This window comes from Neolamprologus brichardi, chromosome 1, assembly GCF_056152115.1.
Source record: "Neolamprologus brichardi isolate AB-2024 chromosome 1, ASM5615211v1, whole genome shotgun sequence".
Taxonomy (NCBI): domain Eukaryota; kingdom Metazoa; phylum Chordata; class Actinopteri; order Cichliformes; family Cichlidae; genus Neolamprologus; species Neolamprologus brichardi.
In genome coordinates, this window is record NC_142104.1 from 3,167,308 (window position 1) to 3,195,060 (window position 27,753).

At 44.1% G+C, this 27,753-nt stretch overlaps 1 protein-coding gene across 1 annotated transcript; it reads left to right on the plus strand.

The window, feature by feature from the left end:
• The first annotated feature begins 807 nt into the window (after positions 1–807).
• On the plus strand, positions 808–25,192 carry slc9a5 (solute carrier family 9 member A5). The gene is made up of 16 exons (XM_087840717.1): positions 808–1,162; positions 7,223–7,525; positions 8,447–8,610; positions 11,787–11,865; positions 11,940–12,117; positions 12,310–12,530; positions 12,932–13,134; positions 16,427–16,516; positions 16,606–16,676; positions 16,771–16,897; positions 19,557–19,648; positions 19,775–19,901; positions 20,098–20,247; positions 23,349–23,418; positions 23,653–23,778; positions 24,549–25,192. Exons 1-16 carry the CDS (start codon positions 808–810, stop codon positions 25,163–25,165), a joined length of 2,973 nt encoding a protein of 990 aa, XP_087696843.1. The 3' UTR covers positions 25,166–25,192.
• Positions 25,193–27,753: the final 2,561 nt, after the last annotated feature.

Sequence of the window (27,753 nt, forward strand, 5' to 3'; positions counted from 1 at the left end):
CTTTCTTTCGATGTGTGCGGCTCTTGTGGTCCTCCATAGCAGTGTGCCCGAGTCACATCTGCTCCTTGGACACGATTATCACTCCCATCTTCTATATACAGTCTGTTTCAGGAGCCTGTTTTGCACTGTGCTGTTTTGGGTGAGGACTGTAGTTTCACTTGTTCATGTTCTGGTTTTACAAGATGATCACATCTGTTCATACATTTATTAAATTTTACATAGTTTTTCCTACTGCTGGAGAATGACCCAGATGTGACCTCATGTCTTCTCATTCAGTGTTTTCCCCCCCCAAGCTGGCTCTGCCCCTTCACCATGTTTCTCCAGATCACCTCCTGGTGCTCCTCCTCAGTAATCCTCCCAAAGAACGAGCAGAGCACTTGAACAACACAGAAAAAAAAAAGAAAAATCTAGCTTTATTTAAACAAACTCAGTTACAATCACCAGATGTTTGCAAAGTTCAAACATGTCAATGAACTGAAATTCTGACGTCACGCCGAGCAGTATTGATGTGTGACGTCAGAGCCGATCGGTACCGAGCATCAGGTCAGCTGTGAGTCAGTCAGGAAGACAGCTTCACCTGCAGTGTCTCCGTCTCTTTAAAGGGGGACTGGGCGGGTCACATGCCGGCTCCGGTGTCCCCTCCTCCGTGTCTTACCGGAGTCTGAGTGTGTGTGAGCGTGGGTCCATGCGCGCGTGTGTGTTGTTGATGTTGTAAACCGGCTCCCGGCCTCGCTCCGCGTCCTCTCCGTGTCCCGGTGTGTATATAAAGACTTGCAGGATGTCCGCCCGCTGAGCTCCAGGGACGAGATGCTGCCGCTCGGACTGATGCTGCTCCTGCTGCCGGCCGCCGCCGCCGACCTGCCCGGGACGGGCGCTCCGCCGCTCCGGGGGCCGGGGCTCGGCTTCTTTCCGCCGGTCCCCGCCTCTCCCTCCGCCCCGCCGCTCCTCCTCCCGCAGCCCGGGGCGGAATACGGGGCGCCCGGCGTCGCCTTGGCCCGGTCCGCTGCAGAGGAGCCGACCGGCACCGGAGAGGAGGAAGACGCAGGGGAGCATGATCATCATCACGGCGGCGGGTACCGGGTGGTCCAGTGGGAGTGGAGCTACGTCCAGACCCCGTACATCATCGCCATCTGGCTACTGGTGGCCAGCGTGGCCAAGATCTGTAAGTGTGTTTGTTTGTGTGTGTTTCCCAGCACCAGTACACAGACTGGAACTTCACTGGTCTCCTTACTGCAGCTGGAACCAGACTGGAAGTTTAATGAGAGTCAGGGAATGGCTGCAGCCACTGCCGGACTCACCTGCTGCAGAGCCACGGGCCAGAAAGTTCCTGCTGGGCCCCCCGAACCCACCCCATTTTTGATATAGTAAACACTGATGTCTAAATCATTGGTGATGTTTCTAACCCTGATTATTGTCAACTACCAAAATAATAATAATAATAATTTTAAAAAATGGTAGAGAAAAGCAAAAGTAAATGATTTTTTTTGTTTGAGGGTTTTTAAAACAACTTTAAAAGAAGAATTAGGCTCATTACTGACGGTGACTTTGAGCTGACGGCTTAATTCATTAAATGGTTGAAAAAATAAGTAACAAATATTTTCCTTTTTAAAACAAAGACACTCATAACTGCCAATACTTTTAATTTTTTACTAATAATATTAACCAACAAGTGACCACGCTATTTTAGCAGTATGCCCCAGTGGGGTCTCCTACTCAGCTTGGGATAATTTCCTTCTTTTATAGTTTTCTCTGATAATGAACACTTTTGTAATCGACGAAACAAGAGTTTAAAATATTTTCTGGGTTTGAAAGTAATGATTGGAGTTTTAGATAAGGAGGAAGAACTAACTGCTGGTTTTAGCCTCACAGTTCTCCTATGAAATCTTTATCAGTCACTGTACATGCTGAACAACTCGATAAAAGACCAAGTTTAATCTGCACAAACTAAAATAACTGAGCTTTTTAAGATTTAGATTGCATATGAAATGTTCTTCGTCGATGTACATTTTTAATAAAGGTTGGATTTCTAAGTAATATTACAGAAACCCAAAGGAAATCGTCAAACCTGAGGCCTTCCATACATCGCCTTCTTTTCATGTTAATGAATCCAGTGTTGAACAACTTTTATTTATATCTATCTGATTGTTTCTGATTATTCGCTTAGTTTAAAAATGAGCCAACCAGACAGAAGACAGAAATAAAACGAATCTTCAGATGATAAACAAGTTGTCGAAGTAATAAAAACACATTTAGTGTCTTGGGGATTAGATTAGACGATAAATGGAGGTCATAAAAAGAAGCGAGATCAGAAAACTGAGATATCACCGAGTTCAAAATGGGAAAATCATGTTTAGTGAATAAAACATGAACAGAATCAGTCGTTATATTGTTTTCATAAAAAGAAATAAAGACTCCAGATGAATGAGGCCACAACAATAAATCAGTGCTGTACAACATAATATTAAGTATAACATTTATTATTATCAGTAGTAGTATTGGTGGTATTTGGTGGTTTTGCATCACTGTAAATGTTCAAATTTAAGTTTTTAACATCAACAGGACGTTTCAGCTGTTGATGTCTGTTTCTGGACATAAATTTTTATCTGACTCTTCTACGTACTGACTCGTAGCATTCACTTCATGGTTGGTTAAACTGTGTAATATGAGGGGTAGGTGTACAGAAGCTGTTGCTTCGACCTACACGCTTTCTGTCTGAAATATGGCTGGTTTTGTTTTGTTATGATTAGATAGCAAAAGTGACTCCAGCTGTTACATACGTCAGTCATTAAGACTAACAAATGTATTTATGAAGATACTAAGATTACCTTCACCAATTCTGTTCTCAGCAGCTTGGTACCTAAAAAGCACTTTTAAGAGAACTGAAGAAGAAAACTCCCATAATGTTGGACATCCAGCTGGCAGAGCTGTTAAAATGAGCACCTTCTCATCATGTGCTGATCTGTGTTCTCTACAGTGTGCAAAAATAAGAGGTTGGCATATACCACAAGAGGACTCCCACTGCTGCCTACATACATACACTTCAAAGAGTTTCAAAGCCCAATATTAAAGTGAGTGCTTCTTTTCTCCACAACAGAGTAGTTTAGTTGGCAAAACCTGAACCTAACCGCTCACTATCAGCTGCATCCTGTTGAACCGGTGCTACCCCAGCACCTCAGCATCTTGTTAGAGCCCACTTTCAGCTGGAAAGGGTCCCACTGACAGGGAGCAGCAAGCACAGGAGTAGATGAAAGAAGAGCGTAGAGGAATGATCCTTAATCTTTGGGTTTCTTGAGGTCCCGGGTCCATATCCCGGACGAGACCCCAGTTTCCTCAAGATGTCTCCATGTTGACACAACTGAAGGAGTCCCTGTAGGTAGATTAAGGTCGCTTATGTGGCGTGTGTGCTTCCTCTCGATGACCACCAGGTGTCCAGATCTCCTCAGCTCCACCCCAGGATTACCCGACCTCTGAGGAAGAACTGATGGCAGGGTCAGCACACCATGTACATAAATTCATATTTTTCACTTTTAAACGGAGAGAAAAAAAACTATATTTGGAGGCTGGAGGGATTGGCTGTTATATTTATATAAATATTTTTTTCCTATTTATTAATTATCATTAGAAACGATTCAGTTGGCCTCATAAAAAGTACGTGGTGTAGGTTAAAATTCAGCTGCTGCCACTTTTCCATAGCTTATTTTCTTGGTCGGACGTGTTTTTGAATGATGACATCATTATTTCTGTCATCTCACCTTGGACGTGAAAAAATCAACTTTTATGTTTATCACCCATTTTGTGTAATCAGCAGCAGTATTTGTTGCTTTGACGTTTACACAAAATTAAAAAAATAAAGCAAGAAAGAAACAGCACTAAAATAAGTTAAACATTAATAGTAATGAACAATAAACTTTATGTAGTATTAATATGTGAAAAGAACAAAGAAACCTTTGACCCTCGGTCGTTGAAGGACTTTAACTGACACACACACACATTCTCGTTTTGATATCTTAGTGAGGACATCTAATTGACAACACTTTTCCTAGCTGCTTACAATAACTCTGACCTTAACCTTCGAAATGAACGCCTAAACCTAAGCATAACCTAATTGTAACCCTGACACTAAAACCACGTTTTGTTGGTCCCCATAAGTATAGTAACGTTCCAATTTCTGGTCCTCACAAGGACGTCTAAACAGGTACACACACACACACACACACAGCCATGTTCCCATGACTCTCATTCACTTCCTGGAGACAAACTCGAACATTAAATGCTGCATTCACCTTAAAAATTTGACGTCGTCCCTGTTAAAAAGACTCGTCCCCACAACATGAGGAATACCTGTTGACATAAACACTTCCCAAGCTGCTGATGAGTCACTGCACTGCAAGACAATAATACGCACATGCTATACATACTGCTTACTAATGTGGTAATGCTAGTGACACACACATGCGTGCACACAGACACACACTGTGGCTCTGTTCTAGCTGGCTGCACACATTCAGATCATTTAGACATAAATCAGCAGGTCTGGTGATCTCTTGCGTGTTCTTCCTGTCGCTGAAGCCGAACACAAGCATCTACTGTTAAATTCCCCGTTTCCTGTCACTGTGAGATTCTTCCAGAGCGCCACGGGTGGGTTAATCCGACACTGAAGATGGTCTCAGACAAATGTGCTCTTTCCTGGTGTCTTTTAACATTCTTAAAGCTAAAACTTTTAAGCTTTTAATCTTCAAAAGTCAAACCTCCACAACAGATATATAAACTTTAGGCTCAGTCGTTTCTTTAAGAGACTGTTCACTATCATTTAGGAGTTAATAGACCATTTTGGGGACTATTTTCTGCAGTGGATGAATCAGCGTTTGTTGCTCTAGATTTTATTTGGCAGAGAGGCGATTCATGTTGCAGTGAGTCAGAATAAACCACCGTATGTGTTTAGATTGATGGTGATGAAGCCTCAGCGATGTCTGTGAAGGTTCTCAGTCAGGTCATCGTAGTCTAAGGAGCTTGGAAAGAAAAGCTGGACCTAACCTAAAGAAGTCCAGACGCTTTTCTTTCCAAGCTCCTTAGACGAGCCTCAGGGATGAGTTTAAACGGTGGAGCTCTGCAGCTCTGAGAATCAGACTCAGACGCTGTCAGTCTGCTTTGGATGTGTGGTGTATAAATGGCCATGTCTGGACGTCATGTTGAGCAGCTGAATGTTCTCAGTGTTTTCTGTCCTCGCTGTGCGTCTGGTGTGTAGGTGGTTCAGCTGTGTGTGTGTGTGTGTGTGTGTGTGTACTACTGTACAAAGCAAATATTAAACATGCTTCTCTTGAAACAAGCAATGAAGCGTCAAGCACCAAAATCTAGGATTTTATTTCAGACTGATGTTCAGACAACGAGCTCTCTCTTGACTCAACATTTATGGGCTGCATTGTTATTTTATTACATTTTATTTGTTAAATATAGTTTATTAAATGTGTTCATTGAATGCACAGCAGTTAAAGGAATATCCCGAGTCTTGAGCAGGACTTAACAAACGGTCATCGTTTGTTAAGTCCTGATGTAAAGCTTCAAAATGAGCGTTTTACCAGTTGGTGTGTTGGAGTTTGAAACCCGACTGAGAAATCGAGAGTAACTTCACTCGTATCCGATCATACTTCTAACCAGTAATAATCAGAAAAGCGCTCACTGGAGTCAGAGCTCACAGAGGCAGTAGAATAACGTTTCCCTTAAACTTCTGCACACTCACACGTCTTTCTTTGCAATCAGAGAAGTCGTCTGCTGTTGGCTATTAAAAACAATGCAAGTTTAAGCCTTTAATGTAAAGTGTATCATGAGAATTTGAGTTTTTGATACTTTTACATCATTTGTGTGTCTTTCCCCCCAAAAAACAAAATAAATTGCAATAAAAACGGTACAAATTAAAACTCGTACAGTAAATGCAAACGAATAGTTAATTAAATTGTCAGAAAGTTTGATTAACACTCTGTTTGACAAACTAAGTAATTATTTCATGGTTCAGGTTTTAAAGCGTTAAGACACAAACCCAGAAGCTCAAAGATCGACAGACGTTATCTTATGATGTTGGTAGAAAAGTTCTGCGACGCTCTTTACGGTGAGCTGAAGGACTGTATCGCCGTCTCTGTCGCTCCTCTTGTTGTGCCTCCTCTGCTATCTGTTATCCAGAGCACAGTTAGAGTCGTGTGCGAGTACACCGTGTAACTGGACTGCTTTCTGTAAGAGCGTCACACACGTATCCGTTCATATATGTGAGTCAGGCAGAAAGCTCATTCACACGTGAAGTTTAAAGTTTTGTTCATGTTTTGTTATTTTATTCTAGTTAAAAGCTGCAAACAGCTGATGCTCCATGTGTGTGTGTGGAGGATTCAGTGTGAGGATGACCCAGCGCTGTTAACACGGCGCATTGATCCCAATGACCAGCTTAAGTAAAATGCAGAGTTACCCTGTTTGAAAAGACTTATTTCAGTGTTTAGTTGGAAAAGTTCAGTATCAAAGTCTGCAGAATGTTCAGGAAGCACGATGATGATGATGCAGCTGAAGGTTCTGGGTTCGTCTGACTTGTAGGATCAGTTGTAGTTCTGCTTCATTCTGCTTCAGCTGATCAAATTATGATAACGAGGAAGTCAGAGGCTCCTCTGACTCCCAGTTTGTCTGGACGGTGATCGAGCCCTGGCTGATGGAGCAGAGCCTTCTGATTGGTGTAAATGAATCATCATGGAAACAGGCGCACACACTATGTTTGTTCAGGCTTTGATGTTTTTTCCCTGTGTCCTGATTTATGAGGAGCATCACCAGCGTGTGTGTCTTGTTGTGACTCACCTCAGGCCTTGATGGATTCCTAACTGCATGTCCAAGGCCACAATGGCAGCGCTGATTTTTGTTTATGTGTTTCATCAAATGCAAAAATATCAACAATTCAGAGAGCAAATAATTGCATCTCTGCACACGTGCGACACATGTCCGTGTTCACACCTGCAGACCTGTCTAAAATGAAGCATGAGTCAGGAGCTGCAGAGTCAGATATTTGCGGAGCTGAGCAGGTGGAGAAAAATAAAGCTGACGTAGGATTTAGTAGAAGGAACAAAGAGGAGCTGTTGCAGGAAATAGAAGGTAGAGAAGGTAAATTAAGAAAAGCAGATAAATAATTAAACTTAACAAAGTCATGCAAACTTTTTCATGCCTTGTTTTGTAATCGGTGCATGTTGTCCTGCAGTGTTCCACTTCTCCCAGCGCTTCACCACCGTGGTCCCAGAGAGCTGCATGCTGATCCTGCTGGGTCTGGTCCTGGGCGGGGTCGTCCTCATAGCCAATAAGAAGCAGCTATACCAGCTGGAGCCCAGCCTCTTCTTCCTCTTCCTGCTGCCGACCATCGTGGGGGATGCCGGATACTTCATGCCGGCCAGGCTCTTCTTCGACAACCTGGGAGCCATCCTGACATACGCCGTGGTGGGAACGCTGTGGAACGCCTTCTGCACCGGGTTCTCCCTGTACGCTGCCAAACTGCTGGGGTTCATAGGTCAGTGCTGTGGGTGCAGGGGTCATAGGTCACAGGTGTGCATCTGCAGTCCTGCATAGCCCCACCTCTGTGTAGAGGATTTATAGTCTGCCCTCAATCCGAGCTCTTTACAGCAATCAGATTGTTGTTCTCTGAGTTCAGCCGTTAAGGCAGCGCCTCTTTCCAGGAAACAGAAATAACTTGTGAATAAATTTGAGTTAAATGTGCCAGCGAACAGCATTTGTTCAGGACAAACACACAGCAGTAAATTTATAGTGCATTAAGTGCCTCTAAAGGAGATTCGTGGTGCTCATTTCCACCTTTAATGTTATTTTCTGGACTCAGTGAGAGCAGCTTTCAAATTTCAACGTAGTCCTTATTTATGTTGTCATGTTGGGCTTTGGTGTCCCTCCGCTCCATCCTCTGTCTGAAATGAGCCGCTGTACCTCCTCTTCCTTTAACTCTTCATTTCTCACAGGGTTTTTTAGACGTGTGCTGACCTCATTACTTACTTACTTTGGTCATGTATGTCATGGTCGTGGTCATGCTTCTTATGACAGCGAATAAACGAACACATATCACCTCTCCTTCCCCACAGAAGCCTCCGTCTCCTCCTCTGTCACACCAACCCCCTGCATGTTCTCTCTGAGCTCTTCCTCTTTTACTCTTGCTGCTATCCTTTTGTCACAAATCACCCCTGACACTCATCTCCACCCACTCCACCCTGCCTGCACTCGCTTCTGAACTCTGTTGTCTTCACTGGTTTGTGATAGATTTAGTAATCATTGCAAACACAGTACTGACAGAGTTCCCCGACCATCTGAGAACCAGTGGTGCAGAATAATTTCCTTTAAAATGTTAAAGTTGCTTCATTTAAAATTGGAAACTTCCTGTTATTGTTGTGTTGTCCTGTCTCTTCATATTTCCCGCGTGTCCCTGCAGATGAGCACGTGCAGGCCGAAATGTTGGACTTCCTGCTGTTCGGCGCCTTGATCTCAGCCGTCGACCCTGTGGCGGTGCTGGCCGTGTTCGAGGAGGTTCACGTCAATGAAACGCTCTTCATCATCGTGTTTGGAGAGTCACTGGTCAACGACGCCGTCACCGTGGTGAGAACCACACACAGTCCGTCAGGCACAAGGGACGGGGGATGGGAAGTGGCACGCACACATGCGTGTACCGTTATTCACCATCAATAACAATCACCAGCTGGTTATTGTTACTGATGGTGTTAAAATTTTAACTTATCGCCCAATCCTGAAAAACTCCAATAATAATACAAGTTTTTATATCATGATTATATCACCAGAAACTCTGATACAGGTGTAAACTTATTTTCTGTATGTATGTAGGGCTGCCACGATTAGTCGACTAGTCACGATTACGTCGACTATCAAAATCGTCGACGACTGATTTAATAGTCGACGCGTCGTTTGAAGCTTTGTAAGATCACAAAAGACGCAGGAATAAGTAGTAGGATTTAAGAGTGTAATAACGGACTGAAACAGAAGATGGCAGCACTGCATGTACAAGGATGCCAGCTGCCGTTAAACCCCGAAGAAGAAGAAGCTGTGTCCCAGAATTCATAGCGCAGCCCAGCTCAGTTTCCAACAATGGTGGCAGCTAGTTAGTTTTAATATTACTCTTATTATTCTTTCTGGGTCACAAAATAAAGTTTAACATATTTTCAGGCGAGAATGTAGCTGTGTAAACCTCAAATATCTGCTCAGTTTATCAAGACACCACATATTTTCAAAAGCGCTCCGACGTTTTCAGAGACGTCTGTTACCCACTAGCTCGATAGCTAGCCGGGGGCTAGGCTAACTAGCGTCGTGTGAACACCGGACTCCCCGCTAATCGTTTTCAAACCCACCGCCGTCTTTCGCTACTCAGGTTAAACATGATATATAAGTCACTTAGATAACTTAAAAATGTTATTGTTTGGCTTTTTTTAGTATTTTATTTGTTCCTGAGTAAATCGGTTTGGCTGAGATTAAAGTTATAGTTTTTACACAGCTGAATAAACGTCAAGCAGACAGCTGATTATCAGAAGTGTGAGACGCTAGAGAATATACTCCGGTGTCCTGTTATATTTTAGATAGCAAGGAGTTTATTAAACTTCACCGAAACAATCTGCAAATTTCATTAAAATTTAATAAACTATCATCTTGTCTTTATTTTTAGTTAGCACATACCTTAAACACTTAAAGCTGTAAGCTAATGATAGTTATATAAGAGCAGATGCTGCTGGTGCAATAAGCTGTACGCTGTCATGGATGATGATCTGATTAGTCGACTAATTGCAAAAATAATCGGTGACTAGTCGACTATCAAAATAATAGTTTGTGGCAGCCCTATATGTATGTGTTTTTCTTTCTTTTCAGTCTGTGAAATCTCTGCTGACACATTTGCAAAACAGTTCGGTCATATTTTCTAACTTAAATTACAATAAAAAATAAACAACACACACGTGCATCTCCACACAGTATTTTCCTGTTCAAAACACATCTTAAAATTGAGCACTTTACTGCTTTGTGTCCCACAATGTGGCAAACAGACATACGTCCCCACAGTAGGTGTAAAACCAGCACAGAAACACATGATATGTTGAGGCAGAGCTGCACACACACACACACACATACGCTCTCACACATGCCTCATCATGTCAGGTGTGTTGCTGTGGCAACAGAGCGGCTTACAAGGTCAACAATGACTAGCACACAAGGACGCACTGTGGGCCGTGTTTGTGCGAACATATTGTTTCCTGAACTTCATACTCCACTTGTTGCGTTTGTATGAAGTGATGGTGGCAGCGAAAGGTCGAGTGTGGGTGCTGGTGCCGGTCTGAGCGGCAGCAGGTCCGCTGATTCACGATGTTACTCCACATCAAGAGAGACAGAGAAGAGACAGAATCTGACGAATCGCAGCAGCAGAGCTGCGTGATGAACACGGACCAGGACAGAAGAGCAGAACCTTCACATTTTCTCACATTTACTGTTTGAGAAAGCTGAGATTAATCAGTTGTGAGGAGATTAACACTGCAACTGTCTAATCCTCAGCAGCACTCCGAATCTGAGCTAATCCCACCAACAAATGGAAAAATCCAAAGTGTGGGAGCGCTGCAGCCATGACCTGCAAGCACAGGACGAAGGAAGGAGTTCATTTTCTCAGGCTGGCCGCACACTAATGCTGCTCAATCGCTCCACATCGCAGTTATTACTGTTCAGGCTGAGCTGAGTGCTGCATGCTTCCCCGAAGCCGCACGCTATAATTTACTGTTGTCACGCAGCACATTAAGGTCCTGTAAACAGTAAGAATGCCTGGAATTCCTGCTGTGAAATGATTATTTGTGGGTATAAAGTGGAGATTCATACTGTGTGAATCAGCTTAGAGAGCAGAGGACATGAAACCAGTGTTTGAAAAGCAGGGAGGGGGTTTCCACTGCAGGACAATAAAAAAGAAAGCAATATAACCCAGTGAAGTGAGCTGATATCCAGCTGGTTATCACTAGTGTTGGGCCGTACATTCAAAAATGCATCGTACAGAGGTGACCTGGCAGTGAACAGAACAGCAACAACATGTTTCTTCATCTTGATTGTATTAGAGTTTAAATCACAGAAACTGCAGCACAGACTTGTTGAGAGGTTTCCCAAAGGGAAGCCACAGAAAATGAAGCTGCAATAATTGGGAGCAGATTTTTTGCAGCACGTGCCCCACCTGACACAACCTTCCCACGGGGCTGACACTCGGAGTACAGCAGCCTGTGACCCCTGAGGCTGCTCTGTGTCACCTCCTGCTTTCAAATCTGGAATCTTTTGCGTGTGAAGCAATACGTTTAAACCTCCACACTGCTGAGACACTGATTATATTAAAAACTTAATTAAGTTGAGGTGAAGCTGAGCAGAGAACCGCCGGCTGAGGCTGCCAGTCCTTAGATGTGAACAGAATCTATAAACCATTTATGTGCCAGGCTGTTGGGCGACTGACTCTCTTTTTGAAGTCAGCCTCAAGTGGCCACTCAAGGAACTGCAGTTTTATCACCTCATGATGGCTTCATTTATCAGCCAAAGGTCAAAGGTTGCTGCCTGGTCATACATGATGACCTCTGTTAGTCTGTGAGCGCTCCAGCTCCACATAACAAAAACAGAATGAGGCTCCACCTTGTGGTGCTATTAAGCACTTGCACTTTAACTGATTTTCCCGAGACGCAGATCACTAAACATTAGACCGTCCGTGGGCTCAGACCTCCAAACACCTGCAGTCTAAACCTGTCTGTGTTCTGCAGGTTTTATATAAAGTCTACATTTCCTTTGTGGAAGTGGGAGCAGAGAATGTGCAGACAGCAGATTACTTCAAAGGAGTCGGTGAGTCCACAGAAAGGATCAAACTTTGACTTAAACCTGAGTCCTGTGACTTACGTCCTCCTCCTCTCCTGCAGCCTCCTTCCTCATCGTCAGTATCGGGGGGACTATGGTGGGTCTGATCTTTGCCGTCATCCTGGGCTTCATCACTCGCTTCACCAAGAAAGTCCGGATCATCGAGCCGCTCCTCGTCTTCCTGATGGTCTACTTGGCCTACCTGACCGCCGAGCTCTTCTCCTTGTCCGCCATCCTGTCGTAAGTCCATCCTCTATAAATCAGAACTAGCAGTGTACAAAAGATGGAGTGGGTTCTGCAAATCTGCATTCTTTCTGATCATCAGCAGATGGCGACTTCTCTGGTTGCAAAAACATTTCCATCTATCTTTTGTATCAACTCTGATTTTAAGTTTTACAGCATGTCTCACTTTGTCTTTTTGTCACATCTCAGCATGACCTTTTGTGGCATCGGGGCCAACAAATATGTGGAGGCCAACATCTCCCAGAAGTCTCGAACCACGGTGAAGTACACCATGAAGACTCTGGCCAGCATCGCAGAGACCATCATCTTCATCTTCCTGGGCATCTCAGCTGTGGACAAGTCAAAGTGGGCCTGGGACACGGGCCTGGTGTCCTGCACCCTCGTCTTCATCTTCATTTTCAGAGCTGTCGGTCAGTCGGTTTCCATCGTGTCTTAAAATAGTTCGGCGTCTTACTAGGATATGTTTCAGAGTGTGAGGAGACGGCGGCTTCACGGAAAAGCAGAAAAATATGGAGCATCTGCTCGATGATCGCTGATGGAATAAACCAGCTTTGTCCTTTTCTGTTTGCTTTTCCTGCGGTGACCTTTTGCATGGCTGATCTTTAACTGAGCACGCTCAAATGTCACACTCGTATCAGACAGAGAAAAACCTCCTTTTTAACCTTTTCCCCCCTCCTGCTCCACCTCTCCCTGCTGAAAGGAGGCGCGCAGAATTTAAATTGAATCCAGAAAATATGTCGAATCATCTCCAACCTTAAATGAAGATATTTCATGCAGCACAAAGGTGAAACTGTCGTCCTTTCTTCTCCAGGTGTGGTTGGTCAGACCTGGGTCCTGAACCGCTTCCGCCTCGTGCCACTGGAGAAGATCGACCAGGTGGTGATGTCATATGGCGGCCTTCGAGGAGCAGTGGCGTTCGCCCTGGTGGTGCTGCTAGACGGCGAGCAAGTCAAAGCCAAGGATTACTTCGTCGCAACGACGATCGTGGTCGTTTTCTTCACCGTCATGTTTCAGGTAGGAATGACGGCGTTCGGCGCCCTCCCTGAAAGACAGACAAGCAAACGAGTGAGGTCAGGTGACCCACGCCGTGACTTTTACACAGATTCAATTTAGTTTGACACCAGTGAGTTACACTATTCTGCACAGATGGGAGCAGGGGTGTGGCTAAAGGGTGACCTGAGGTTGCCCTGCTCCCCTCCCCCCTTAAATTTGACCGATTAGCGTCTGTTCGCTTCAGCCGTTTTTCTGTTTTTCTCACTAACTGGCTGCTGACTGACTGAAATTTGCCTCGCTTGTTGATCTGATGTGTCAGACCTGGAATCTGTCACAAGTTAACCCTTTAAAACCTGTCAGAGCAGCACGCTCTGTTTTGCGTAACTATTTTTAAATCCCGGTAGCTCTGCAACCACGTGAGCTAGCATAATAATTTTTTTTGCATATGAAACCAGAGGAGTTGTACTTACATCTTATGCCATCAGCTTGTCCTCGGTCACGGTTTCCTTCCACATATAGTTTTGCAAAAACTGCATAAAAAGCACTTGCAGCAACAAAAACATAATATTCCAGAAACATGTTTTGCCGATCCGATCAGCTGTTTGTAACACTTCCTACATCCATCAGCACGAACTATCACATGTCCTCCATGACCTGCCTAAAACCGGAAGTGATGTCATTTTGCGGAAATGTAGTTTTTTACCATCAAGGCCTCATGAGCCTATACTGGTGTTTTTAAAAGTTATCTTTGACTTTATGACTTTCTGTGTTGTTTCTGGGATGCTTAGGACTCATATTGCACTGCTGGAAATAGTTTATTTTGATGCATATGCTGCTTTTTTGCAAATTTGCATTATAATATTTATTTTTGTTTTTCCTGCAGTGTATAAAAATTGGTGTATTTCAAAAATAAAACTATGAAGACACTCAAAATAAATTTCCTGTGGTGGGAAACTATTTTGTGCAACTTTTTTGTATTTACAGTTTTGAGGGATAAGCCTCTTAAATTTCTCTAACTAGAAATATATGTTAAAAAAACAAAAACGATTTTCAATTTTTTTGTAGTTTATTGCACTTTTTTGCAATTTATGTAATTACTATGCACTTAATGCATACATATTGTTAAAATTTGGGCTGTAATGGTTGTATTGATGTATAGCAACTTGAAATGCTCCCAAAAATGGCTCCACAGCATGTAAAAATATAATATAAGCTCTGGCGGACTTGGTTCTATGGTAGGTCTTAAAGGGTTAAGCGTTTTAAAAAACAGAAACGAGTTTATTCACTGTTAAATAGCTGTGTCGATGTTATAAAGTGTCCTTTAATTTCACATTCAGTGGTGAAATTATCGAGGAAATTGGAGGAAAGTCGGACTCGGCTGATACTTTTGTTCTTACGTGGATTTTTTGGAGGTTTTAGTGAAACAAACTTTAGCAGCAGGTCCAACCATCCCTGTCCTTCATGCTGCACTCAGTGTGCTTCGAAGCCTCTGCAGATAACAAACAGGAATTGTTTTGGGGTTCCAAAAAAACCCATTTAAGGCCTTCTCACCATCATTATAAGTCACCAAACAGAGTCAACTGCAAAGCAACCAATCAAAATGAGGCCCCAACATTAACTGTGTCTGCTTCAGGCTGTTAGGAGGACTCACAGATTCATCCTTCCATCATCTTAGGTGTTAATCACACATGCATGTGCTTGATATCATCTTAATTTAGATAGAATAAGCATTTCCAGCTAAAAGGATCAGAAGCAGCCGACTGAGTTAGTGTCTGTTTAGTCTGTTCTGCTCTATTCTAAACACTAAATCTAAAGAGTATACTTTGGTGTAAGTCATGAGTTGACGTTGAGGCTGAAGGACCTTTGATTCCCATCATGAATCACGGACCTCAGCAGATGGTGGTGATTCCCACAAATGTCTTCTGTTAATGAGTGACCGTCTGAGTGCAACAGATGACGGTTTATCACTTAGATAATAACGAAAACGTGACTTAGACGTGGATAAGGCCGACTCATCTCTGGATTATGACCAAGTCGCTTCTCAAGTTTATGGGCTGTTTTAGACAAACAGTAGAAGAAACTGGAACACTGCTTCAGAGGCTGTGAGTCTTCCTGAGGCTGAGACATGAGGCAGGGCTATACTGCACCAGTTTTAGCTCCACTGTAACGTCGCGGAATCAGTGCTTATACTTGTATAGAGTGAATGGGTTAAATCCAGAGAGGAATTTCCCCACGGGGATCAATAAAGTATACATTAAATTCATCTAATATGTATAAAAAGAAGCACCAGAAGGCAAAAACACTGCTACAAGGCTCAGGAATATTTAGAAAAGCAAAAGAAAATTCCACTAAATCTTCCATCACAGGAGAATCCGGTGCTGGTAAATCCACCTTTAATGGATTCAGACGTGTATACAGCGAAGATAGATGGCTCTGTTTTGGTGGGTTTGCTGCCACCTCGATGGTAAATGTCTCTTTGGCTACGTTCACACTGCAGGCGAAAGCGCATCAAATCCGATTTTTTTGACCCTATGCGACTCATATCCGATCATGGTGTGACAGTGTGAACGGCGCAAATCCGATGTTTTCAAATCCGATCTGGGTCACTTTCGTATGTGGTGCTGAATCCGATACATATCTGATGTTTTAGAAAGTGACTGCTGTTTGATGGTCAGGTCGCGTTAAATCCGTCTTTTACGTCACTGACACAAGACAGACGCCAATTATCAGCGCCCGAGAAGACATCGCGAACACTTCCTGACCATCCGGTGAAACTGTTGGGAAGACAACGTTGGAGAAACGTGAACATTTTATTTGTACTGTATAATCTGCAGATTCTGACAGAAATCTGCAACTATCCTTTGAAGCACCGCTCCTCTAAAACAGCAATAAGGATCATTATTAGGTTATTTACATTATTATGTAAATAACAAAATAACTTAAAGCAAAAATTGGGAAACGTAAAGTCCGAAGTCTTTATATTAAGGACCATCAGTCAAACAATATTGTTGCTCTGGGTCTAAACAGAGCGCGTTGTGTGTGAAGTCTTCTTTTGCGCATGCGGCCGCTTTGAGCGTTCACACTAGAGCGCGTTTGCTGTCGCATTTTATTTGTAGTGTGAACGAGCAGACAAAAAAAATCGGATTTGATCAAAAAATCTGAATTGAGCATTAAGACCTGCAGAGTGAACGTAGCCTTTGAGATTAAAATGCTAGACTGGAAGTGCCATCACGACTTTAGCAAAAAAGGTCCTGGGGGAGGTGTCCACATACTTTTGACCAGAAGCTCTCTGAGACTCTTCTCTCGTCATCAGGGTCTGACCATCAAACCGCTGGTGAAGTGGCTCAAAGTTCCTCGTGCCACCAACAGGAAGCCTACCATCAACGAGGAGATCCACGAGAGGGTGATGTCTTTTTCTTCCTCCTTTCCTCTTCTTCTTCACCTTCTTCACCTTCTTCACCTTCGCCCTTCTCATTAATGTTTTGTCTCCAGGCCTTCGACCACATTCTGACTGCGGTGGAGGACATCGCAGGACTGCAGGGATATCACCACTGGAGAGACAAGTGAGTGTCCCCGACATCACTGCAATGTTGCAGCAACATCAGAGGAAGCTGCAGAGACAAAGTGTTTCATACCTGTCGCCCTGTCTGAGTTCAGGTGGGAGCAGTTTGACAAGAACTACCTGAGTAAGCTGCTGCTGAGGAAGTCCGTCTACAGGAAGAGTGAACTGTGGGAGGCTTATCAGAAGATCAACATCAGAGACGCCATCAGCGTCATCGACCAGGTCGGAAAAACCATCCAAGCGTTACTAACATTAAGTGTAAAGAAGGAAGTAGTCAGCAAGTCCTTCATTTTAAAGCTTGTCAGCTTTACATCTATCGTAGTTTTATAGCAGCACAATAACACGTATGAAAGTCAGTTATGGCTTTTGGTTTTGCCAACACTGAAAACTTGAATGGGACCAGATTCATAAATAAAACCACACAAGTGCCCGTGAACGACGAGGTACAATCCCTCTCTGCTGACAGTGACTTGCATATTTCATGGACTGATGAGCGATGACGTCCCGTCTCTGTCAGTTCCTCTGAAAGCCACCAGGTGGAGAACTAAACCAAGAATTAGAGCCAGCAGGCTTCAGTGTGAAGCTGACAGAGGTTTGCTGTGTGTAGGAGGAAGATGACACTAAACACTTTAGAAACATTCAAAATATGACAGAGACTCGGTCGATCCCTGAGGATCCGTTCATACAAATCCAGAAGCGTTAAGAAAACAACATCATTTGTTTTTACTTTGAAAATATAATTTGAAAAGATTTAGAAAGTGATTTTTTTTCTATGAACTTTTATTTCATTCAGGAATTTTATCTTTCATTTTATTATTTTATTTAGCTTTTACTTATTGAGATACTATATTTTGTATTGTTCTGTTTTATTTCATTCTGCTCTACTTTATTTTATTTTTTTTCCTGTTCTAGTTTAACGCTGTGATTAACAGAGAGGACGGTGCCTAAGAGAGGTGAAGAAGAGAGTGCAGGCAGGGTGGAGTGGGTGGAGACGAGTGTCAGAGTTGATTTGTGACAGAAGACAGCAGCAAGTGTGAAAGCGAAGGTTTACAGGATGGCAGTGAGACCTGTAGCATTCTGCCTATTAGCTTAGCACAACAACAACAGGCGCTCTCTCACCCAGGAAACACGCTTTACAAGGTTTACAGGATGGCAGTGAGACCTGCTGTGATGTGTAACCATGGCAACCGTAACGCTGCCACCTGGAACTGCTAAGCTAATAAGCATTCTGCCTATTAGCTTAGCACAACAACAACAAAAAGGCCTCTCTCACCCAGGAAACACGCAGAGAGAGAGCGTCACCCTGTAACCATGGCAACCGTAACGCTGCCGCCTGGAACAACAAAACCCAAACAGTCCTGACCCGCCACAATATGAAACAGGGAAGTACCGCCGTGTAATCCATTTATTTCAACAAAGTAACTGTATTCTAAATACCACCTTTTTAAACGGTAACTGTAACGGAATACAGTTACTCATATTTTGTATTTTAAATACATAACCGCGGTACTTATATTCCGTTACTCCCCAACACTGTGTGTGGTTTGGAGATGGAGGCCGAGCTGGACCAGGATTATAAATGAGTACATCAGAGACAGAGAGGCAGAGCAGGGATAGTGGATATATAAGGAGGATGGAGATGGAGCTAACAGGCAGGAGGAAAAGAGGAAGACTTCAGAGGAGGAGGACGTGCAGAGCGTGGGTGTGACAGAAAAGGATGCTGGGAATGTGTGACATGGAGGCAGATGATCTGCTGTGGTGACCCCTGAAGGAACCAGCTGAAAGAAGTAGAAGAATGACTACACTGACCTCTCTGACAAAAGAATTTCCCACCTTTGGAGATAAATTGCCTGTGAAAAGACATGAAATCGTCTCTTTTATGGTTTTGAAAATTTTCCAGTTTTAAGGTCCTTTAAATTCTGTCTCAGTGTCCTCAGACTGAGCTGGCTCTGATTTTGGACTTGTTGGCGTCTCCTTTCACGACTGTGAACTTTCCTGTTCAGCAGAGTGAAACACAAACAGTCTGACCCGCACCTGCACAAGCTGAGCGTTTTAATAAATCAGCCTGAAACACAGTGAGGGGCCTCCAGGCTGACGCTCAGTCCCCCCGTGAGGCCGACACTAGAGTCAGAGCAGAGGTGAGTTTTATTTATCAGCCCACCAACCGAGACGAGGAAAACCCCTGCACCAGATTTATGAGGAAAACAGGAAAGTTTCATGAAGCAGAACGCTGCTTCACAGCGAGACAGCCTTTTTATTATATGACGATCTATCATATGTGTTCTTAGGACAGCATAAAAATCTCCACTCCTAAAAATCCATCCCAAAATAGGATTCTGAACTTCCATACGCAGCATTTAAAAATTAAGTAACTTTATCATTTTTCCTACAGAAAACTTTGTGGTTTTATCTTCTTAGAAACCAGGTCAGCATTTCTGGAAACAGACTTTTAGTTTGATGGATCAACAGCACAACAGGTGGGAATATTCACTCTGGGTCTACCCTGGAGCTTCCTCCCAGTGGGACATGCTTGGAATTCCTCAGGTGGCTCCAAGAAAAAACTCTGTTAATTTGACTTCAGGGTGAAATGTCCCTTTGCCTGTCAGAAAACCACAAAAATGTTTACAATAACATTAACTGTGAGTTGTAACAAATGAGGAGGGTCTCAGATTTAATACTGTTTATGACTGACTCAGTGCTGGGGCCTCTGGTGGTCATTAAAGGAACTGCAAGTTTTGGTGCTTCGCTGTTGGTTTCATTTGATTTTGTGGAGGCCCCCGCTTCGTTTGAACCACCAAACTGTACCACCAGGTGATTTGCAAGTAGTGCACCTGCAGTAAGACATGTTTTGAAGAGTGTGTGTGTGTGTGTATGTGTGTAGGGTGGGAACGTCCTGACCTCAGCCAGACTGTCTCTGCCCTCGATGGCCAGCAGAGCCTCGTTCCCCGAAGTCACCAACGTCACAAACTATCTGTGAGTCACATGACTGCAAATTCTGCAGATTTCACCCTGTGCCCTGTGATAAGTGAATTATCAAACTCTTTGTGAGCTTTTCAGTTCTGACTGGCCTGAATACTCGCTGATGTTTGTCTGTTCCAGACGTGAGAACGGCAGCGGCGTGTGTCTGGACCTCCAGGTCATCGATAACATTCCTGGAGCCAAAGTGGAGGAGGACATGGAGACGCACCATGTCCTCGCTGGAAACCTGTACAAACCCAGGAGACGGGTAAGTTTTTTCCTTCAGGGAGCCCCAAGGTTTCTTAAAGTTGTGGAGATTGTGTTGGAGGGCACTCAAGATGTTTCAGGGTCTTTAAAGTCATTATTGAGATCTTTAAAGAAGATCAGGATGGAGGAGCAGGTCTCACTGGGAAATGAAATGTGTTTGAGTGCGTGAGGCTGAGGCTGGTGTCCTCTGTGTTCAGTATCAGTCCCACTACAGTCGTCACTTCATGCCGCTGGGGGAGCAGGAGCGCCAGGACCGGGAGGTGTTTCAGAGGAACATGAGGAGCCGCATGGAGACCTTCAAATCCACCCGATACAAACGCCACAAGAAGGAGCGCAGCCTGAAAAAGGTGAGACACATCAGTCGCCAAAACAAGCTTTAACCAAAGTCCAGAGAAAACATAAAGTTCTGCTTAGTGCACCAGACGCCAGTTTTTTAGGTACAGCTTTTAGACTGTTCCAGGATTTAGTCGGTCCCAGGGTCCTCGGTCTTTTCCTGTTAAACAGAATGATTGTGATGCTGAAATAACAGACTGGTTTTTGCTAGTTTGGTTGGGAATTTTTTTTTACCTTTAATGAACCAGGAAGTGAAATGCTTGAGATTAAGAATCACTTTTCTGAGCATGAACAATGTATTTTTTTTAAATCAAGAGAAAACCCATGACCTGCTCTGTTTGGACTGAATGGATCTGGAACGATCAGATGACTCCTGATGATGAAGGAGGAAAATACAGTACAGTAGATGTACTTCATAAAGTATTTCTACTTCTACATCTACTGTACTGTAGCTGAAAAATGTTTCCTTTGGTGTCAGACCCACAGCAAAATTTTTATGGGTAAAGGTTATGAAGACAAACAGTGTCATTGTGTGACTTTGTGTTTTGAAATGAGTGAGTCAGAGAGCCTCATTGTGCACTGATCAGTTATGGCAAATGGTCTGTATTTGTATAGCGCTTTACTAGTCCCTAAGGACCCCAAAGCGCTTTACATATCCAGTCATCCACCCATTCACACACTGGTGATGGCAGCTACATTGTAGCCACAGCCACCCTGGGGCGCACTGACAGAGGCGAGGCTGCCGGACACTGGCGCCACCGGGCCCTCTGACCACCACCAGTAGGCAACGGGTGAAGTGTCTTGCCCAAGGACAGAACGACCAAGACTGTCCAAGCTGGGACTCGAACCGGCAACCTTCCGATTACAAGTAGAGATGGACCGATCCGATATTACGTATCGGTATCGGTCCGATACTGACCCAAATTACTGGATTGGATATCGGCAAGAAATAAAAAATGTAATCGATCCATTAAATATCAAAAAAGCACCTCACAAAACTTGCTACACGGCGTAACTCGGCTCATAACCGTAGCAGTCGAGCAGTATGCATCACCTGATAGAGCGGCTGTGTGTATTTGTAGTGTCGCTACCAAACCAGCATTTCATCTCCGAGGAAGTTTTCCCAGAGAGAAGTAAAGCAAGTGTGTAAGTTCATCTCTGAATGTTTGTAAAGCATTCCCACGTTAAGCTTAACAACCGATATATAGAGCGACTGCCTCTCCTGCTGCTACTTCAATCGTGAAACTGCTTAATGATCAGCTGATCGGCTTTTCTGTCGAGAGTCCGTCTCTCTTCTTTGTTTTTGGCCCACTTCTCACCAGAAAGAGGAAACCAGCGGCTGAACAACAGCAGCACGTTTAAGCTTGATAAGCTGTTGTTAGAATTTATTTAATATTACTTTCTACACCAGGATCTTTTTCTACGCAGCTGACGGCTGGTAACTGTGCAGGGGCGGATCTAGCAAAGTTTAGCCAGGGGGGCCGATAGGGCATGAACAGGGAAAAGGGGGCACAAAGACATACTTTTCTTTCTTATTCTCATTTAAAATGTCGAGCTTTTAATAAATAATTATCTGACTCTTACACCCAAAGTTTTAATCTGATGTAAAATGTATAGAAGTCTATTACTGTATATAGTAACTGTTAAGTCTAATATACCCTAGTAAGCTATAGTACTTTTTCTTTTGGGAAGATACCATCTGTGAATTCTGCAATTCTGTTGAAGAAAGATGTTGAATCTATTTAATTATTCTTAAAAAATAATTTATTTCTGTGCATTTTTCCCCTGCATCAAATTAAAGTTGATTACATCAATTAAGCATCATGAGGTGGAGGGTGGTTCCCTTTTTTTTTTTTGCTGGGAGTTTGCAACCCTATTAGTTAGGTTGCTTAATATTTCTGCTAAGTACTCTTTAAAATACCAGAATAGGGAGGATGGAGCAGGTTTAAGTTTATTAGATTGATCAGTTTTGCTGAACTATGAAATATTTTGGGTGTAGTGTATTTTTTACATACAGGTATAACAGAATAGCTTTAGTGTTGTTGTTTATTTAAACTTGAGTATAAACTTATACAAAATGCAGCAAGATATTAAAAAAATGTTTTATTGATTAAAAAACACACTATATCGGATTCATATCGGTATTGGCAGATATCCAAATTTATGATATCGGTATCAGACATAAAAAAGTGGTATCGTGCCATCTCTAATTACGAGGCGAGCTCCCAACTCTTGAGCCACGATCGCCCCATCAGTTGTTTAAAGCTTGGCTTTGCTCTGCTCTCACTGGGCTTGTTTTGGGACTTAAAGTGCACATCATGCAGTACCTGCATCTGTTCTCACCGTTGCTCCAAATCTAGCATTTTTATTGGGCGTATATCTTCTGTAAGCTCAGTAAAGTCCTGCTAGTTTCCAGCTCAGGTCCATAATATCACAGAGAGGCTGACGGATCGGCTGGATGGCGAAATTTCGCTGTTTGCGTCGTGTGGGCGAAGCTGATTATGGAGGTGCGAGTTATTCATTCAGCTTTATTTATGCAGACATGATGCAGCGGACTGCCTGTGCGGAAAGCTCAGTAAACAGAAAGAACCAGACGGACAGAAAATCACTGGATTATTTCTTAAAAACAAAGAAAGAAAAAGACATTCTGTTTTCACAAAGAATCCCATTTTACCACTAACAGCCCTCTAAATGACACGGTGCAGTCCGCAGATTACTATGGACACGTGGTGGATCGGTCGTTGGACGGGTCCAAGGAAATCTATATTTTAGACTTTTGTAAACGTTCATACTGAGTGATGCAGCTGGACGATGAAAGCGAGAGACAACGTTTAAAGGTTTTAAAGAGATTTTGAGTCTTAAACTTGTGGGGACGGGCACTTTGTCCCCACAAGTATAGTAGCAATCCAATTTTCTGTCCTCACAAAGATGTCTAAACGCGCACATGGATCCCTGCGTCAGTCTGTTTAACTGGAACGTGACATTTGAGACTGTGAAACGGTTGCTGGATTACAGCGCAGAGGCTTTTACCGCTGTCTGTCACGAAGGACAGCTGATTGAAGGCCAGCTGCTTCCTGTTGTGGCTCACTGCGTTTGCTCTCTCCCCTTTCAACAGCGGCGAGGATCCGACGTCAAGGAGGACGGCAGCGATAAACCCAGACGTAACGTCAGCTGGCAGGACAAAGGTAACGCAAATAAAGAGAGAGCGCTGCAGCCTCAGCGGGCTCTTTCTACTTATCCACACATCTGAGCGTCTAAGGGAAGATTCCTCTGCCATCAGAGAGGATTTTATTATTCACAGGACACAAAGTCACAGGCTGAGATTGAGCTCATGTGTCCTGCACAATACAAATAGAGCTACAGACTAAAGGTAATGTCTCCACCTATCAGCAGATGTGATTCTCTGTCTTTGTGTTCAGATCCGGTGGTCGTTCCCGTGGAGACGGAGGACAAAGCTGAACATTCAGATCCAGAGAAAGACGAAGACGTCGGGATCACCTTCATAGCTCGGAAGGCCGAGACGCCAAAGCAGCGACCCAAATCAGGTAAAACGTCACTGTGTCACTCAAAAACTCAGTGGACCTCAGACTTTCTTGTGTGTGTGAATCTGGATGTAATAAGTGAGGAGTGGAGCGGCAGACAGAGGGACACAGTAAGCTCATAATGTAGCGACTTATTAATCCGAAGGAAGACATGCTTTAAAGCAGGGGTGGGGAACTCCAGGCCTCGAGGGCCGGTGTCCTGCAGGTTTTAGATCTCACCCTGGGTCAACACACCTGAATCAAATGATTATTTCATTACCAGGCCTCTGGAGAACTTCAGGACATGTTGAGGAGGTCATTTAGACATTTAAATCAGCTGTGCTGGATCAAGGACACATCTAAAACCTGCAGGACAGCGGCCCTTGGACCATAAATTACAAAATTAAAATCATGTTGCATCCACAAAATGAACTGAACCAGCAAATAAAGCTGTGAAGTCATCAGGAAGTGTTTACTGAGCTAACAGATTAAGTGAGTTTTAGGGACATGTTCTCATAGACTTTAACTGAGCCAGACTTCTTGTAGAAAACAGAGGGGTCGCCCCCTGCTGGCTGCTAGGAAGACTGCAGATTTTGGGCACTTCAGTCTTGGCTTCACTTATTGGATCCAGAAGCTACATCCATCTTTGATTTGCAGTCCCTGAGGTGAACGTCTGATTAAAGTCACATGACTAACTAAAAGCAGAATCTCCTCCTTTTCTTAAAGGATGAACCTTTAAGTCTTTCAAGCCTCGCTGCTCAGTAACTATCCCCCTGATGTGTCTCATCCTTCAGTGCCAGCAACTCTGGAAGGGTGTCAAATCCCGCTACTACCACCACCACCACCTGCACCGCCCTCACCACCACCCGCATCCTCCTCACCAACCAGTGAAGACAGTCATTTGCCGTGGAAAGGCAGTCTGGGCTCGCCTCCCCCCTGCGTGTCTTTGGAGGCCACAAAGATCATCCCAGTGGACCTCCAGCAGGCCTGGAACCAGAGCATCTCCTCTCTGGAGAGCATCTCTTCCCCACCGGCCCCTGCTGAGCCCGTCCACCCACGGGTGAGCGCCCTCTCCAGGCTGGGTGGACCCCGCCCAGCTTCCTACACGCCACCCGGCAGCGCAGCGGGCAGCACTTTCTCCATCGGACCTCAGGTGTCTCAGGGCTCGTTCCTCTTCCCAGACAAGAAGAAGGAGGAGGAGGAAGAAGAAGAGGACGTGGAAGGGGGAGCGGCTGCGGAGATGCAGCCCCTCATGTCTTCCCTGAAGCCCCCCGGGCCATTGCCGCCTCCACCGCCGCCACCTAGCTCCGCCCCTGGCTCTGGGAGGAGGAGGATCCCCTGTGTGTACCTGAGGAGCCTGGTGACATCGCCCCCTCCTGAGCCTCACAGCAGAGGCCCCACCCAACTGTAACAGCAGATCCCAGATCAGTGGAACATCAGCTGTACTCCACCAATCAGCAGCTTCAGGATACTCACAGACATCAGGTGTGCTTCCTGTTAGGCCGTCCAATAGGAAACTAGCTCATCATCCATCTTCCCACAGCTGCACCTCTTAGCAGGTCCGATCTTCTCTCCTGTAGCCTGAGCTCCATGTGACCGACCTGCAGAGGTCAGAGGTCACCTGCTGCTTTTCATCTGCGCGTCACCAGCCGACACAGGTGCAGACGGGTGTTCAGATTCAGGTGACTGTTAGGCAGGTGGACGGTGTGATGTTACAGATTTTATCATGTTCAGACTCAAAGCAGCCGTGTGTTTGTGTGTCTCGTGGCTTTCAGCTTCCTGTCTCCGCCTCTTTAGCCTTTTCATTTTCCTCAAAAACGCAGAGTTTTGTCTTTTGACCTCAAAGCAGGGTAAAGGGGGTCAGACTGATGGTACTCCAAAGCTCCATGTGGTTGTAGTTTTTGGACATGATTGAGTGAATTAGCCGAGTTCCTGCTGCTGTGTCATCGCGATCGTTTCTTCTCAGTCTGTGGCTCTCAGCTCTGAGCCCAGTGCTGAAGCCTTAAAGCTTTCTGAAAAGGTTTGGTAATTCCTTCAGAAAGCTCTCTGTAGTTTTATCAGATAAACAGGAGGACATAGCGTATTTATTTGGAGCTATTTTTAGTGGCAGGCTAATCAACATCTAAGTCCAGAGCCAAGAGAAGTTTCCCTTCAAGGCTTTCTGATTCATTTTAAAAGTGGCGAGGCCACGAAACACTAACTATCTGTTCACCATCCGGAGGGACTCAAGCCTGGAATCAACCTGCCAACCCAGTGATTATCAGACAAAGCTCTACCGCTAGCACCACAGATGGATGTCCTCACAGTGGGCATAAAACCGAGGCACCTTAAACATCAGCGTTCTAGTAAAGATTATATATGCAGCTTCCTGTCAGCTCTTCGCTCTCATAAACATGTTTGCCAGCTTTATTTATCCTGACGTCTGAGAGTGGATGGCAAACAGGGAGAGAGTTACAAGTAACTTTAAAAGTACAACCAGGGCCGTGAAGTCAAAGTGAAAGAAAGTCCTGCAGACAAACGTCTTTAGTCGATCCTTTCACTGTCTGTTTGAGTCTGTACGTGAACTGTCTGATCTCTGTTTGGCCTCATACTCATGGACAGAATCAGCTCTGTCTCGCTGCTGCTCTGCTGTAGGTCTGCGTAGGAAAATCTGTGTGTTATTGATCAAATCTGCAATTTATGACTACGTAATCACTTATCAGAATATTCTTGCTGCAGATGGACATTAACAAAGTCCATTTGATTGCAAGTTGGAGGACAATTTCATATTTTATGTAGTTTATTACAAAGTGAAGGAGTTATAAGTGACATAGTGAGTGCAATATAATCACAGATTATGAATAAAACATAACATGGTTGTAGTAAAGTGCATTCAAACCCCTCTCTGCAGCTGCTGACTTGGGCCTGATTTTACCTGTTTAATGTTGATTTGTTACTAATCAAATACCTTCACAAATTCAGAGTTTTTTCCTTTAAATGTCCTTTAATCAGTTGCTGGTTGAGGCAAATCTTCTGGTGCAGATTGTAAAACCCAACTGCAGACAGCAGCAGGGGGCGCTGCTGCACAGAGGGGTTAAGGCCTCCACCTGCTGCCACCCTTTAACCTGAGCTGATAGAAGCTTTTCTGACAGAGTTCTTTGCTTCGCTCCGAATCTGAATGTTTGTATTTATTCTGTCAAAGCTGCTCGTAAACCGTAACAATCTGAAAATGTATTTTGTAAAACTGCAGACATATAAAATCTGGAGAATAGTTTATTTTAAATGACCAAAGTGTGTAATAACAAGCATAATGAACATATCTATGGCGTGCGTCCGTCTGTAACTGCCTTACTCTGTCGTGTCGGTGTCCAGCTGTGTGTTGATTCAGTGTTCATGTCTTACTGTATGTGTTTTTCTGTGTGTGTGTGTGTGTGTGTGTGTGTGTGTGTGTGGAGGTGGACGACAGTCTCCGGGCCGTCCGCACGTTCTTATCCCACCAGCAGGCAAACATGTTTGTGTGATGGTTTCTTTAGTTTCCTCTTGTTTTGCCAAAGAATGTTTTTTTGCCTTAACGTCTCATCGAGCTGCTTTTACTCTGTCAGCCGATCACAAATCTGCAGCATCTGCAGCCGCTCAGCTTCGCCCTCAAAGTCCCGTTGGCCTCTCAATCCAGAAGGCACACAGAACAAAACACTGACATGAGATCTCACTAGACTGTATATAAAAGACAGCATCATGTTTGAAGCCTCGGGCTGAGGTGGCTCTGACAGTCACAAGAGAGCTGTGCCGTAAATCATAGCCAGCTTTATCCTCCGTTTTAGTTTAAAGGGGAGCATAATTTCCAAAATGAACATCGTGTTGCATTCAGTAAAACTTGAAACCAGAGTTTTAGACGATGCACTCATCAGGAACGTCCCATAATAAATATAGAATAATCATATACATACAAATCCAAATATAGGGTTTTGTTTTTACAATTAGAGGAGACGCCCCCTGCTGGCCATTAGACATAATACGCTC

What these genes read in the sequence shown, in the direction of transcription:
- slc9a5 (XM_087840717.1), top strand. Translation starts at nt 808, where the DNA reads ATGCTGCCGCTCGGACTGATGCTGCTCCTGCTGCCGGCCGCCGCCGCC. An exon ending in CAAACTGCTGGGGTTCATAG is followed by an intron (nt 7,526 to 8,446) that starts GTCAGTGCTGTG and finishes GTGTCCCTGCAG; the next exon opens with ATGAGCACGTGCAGGCCGAA. An exon ending in TGTACAAACCCAGGAGACGG is followed by an intron (nt 19,902 to 20,097) that starts GTAAGTTTTTTC and finishes CTCTGTGTTCAG; the next exon opens with TATCAGTCCCACTACAGTCG.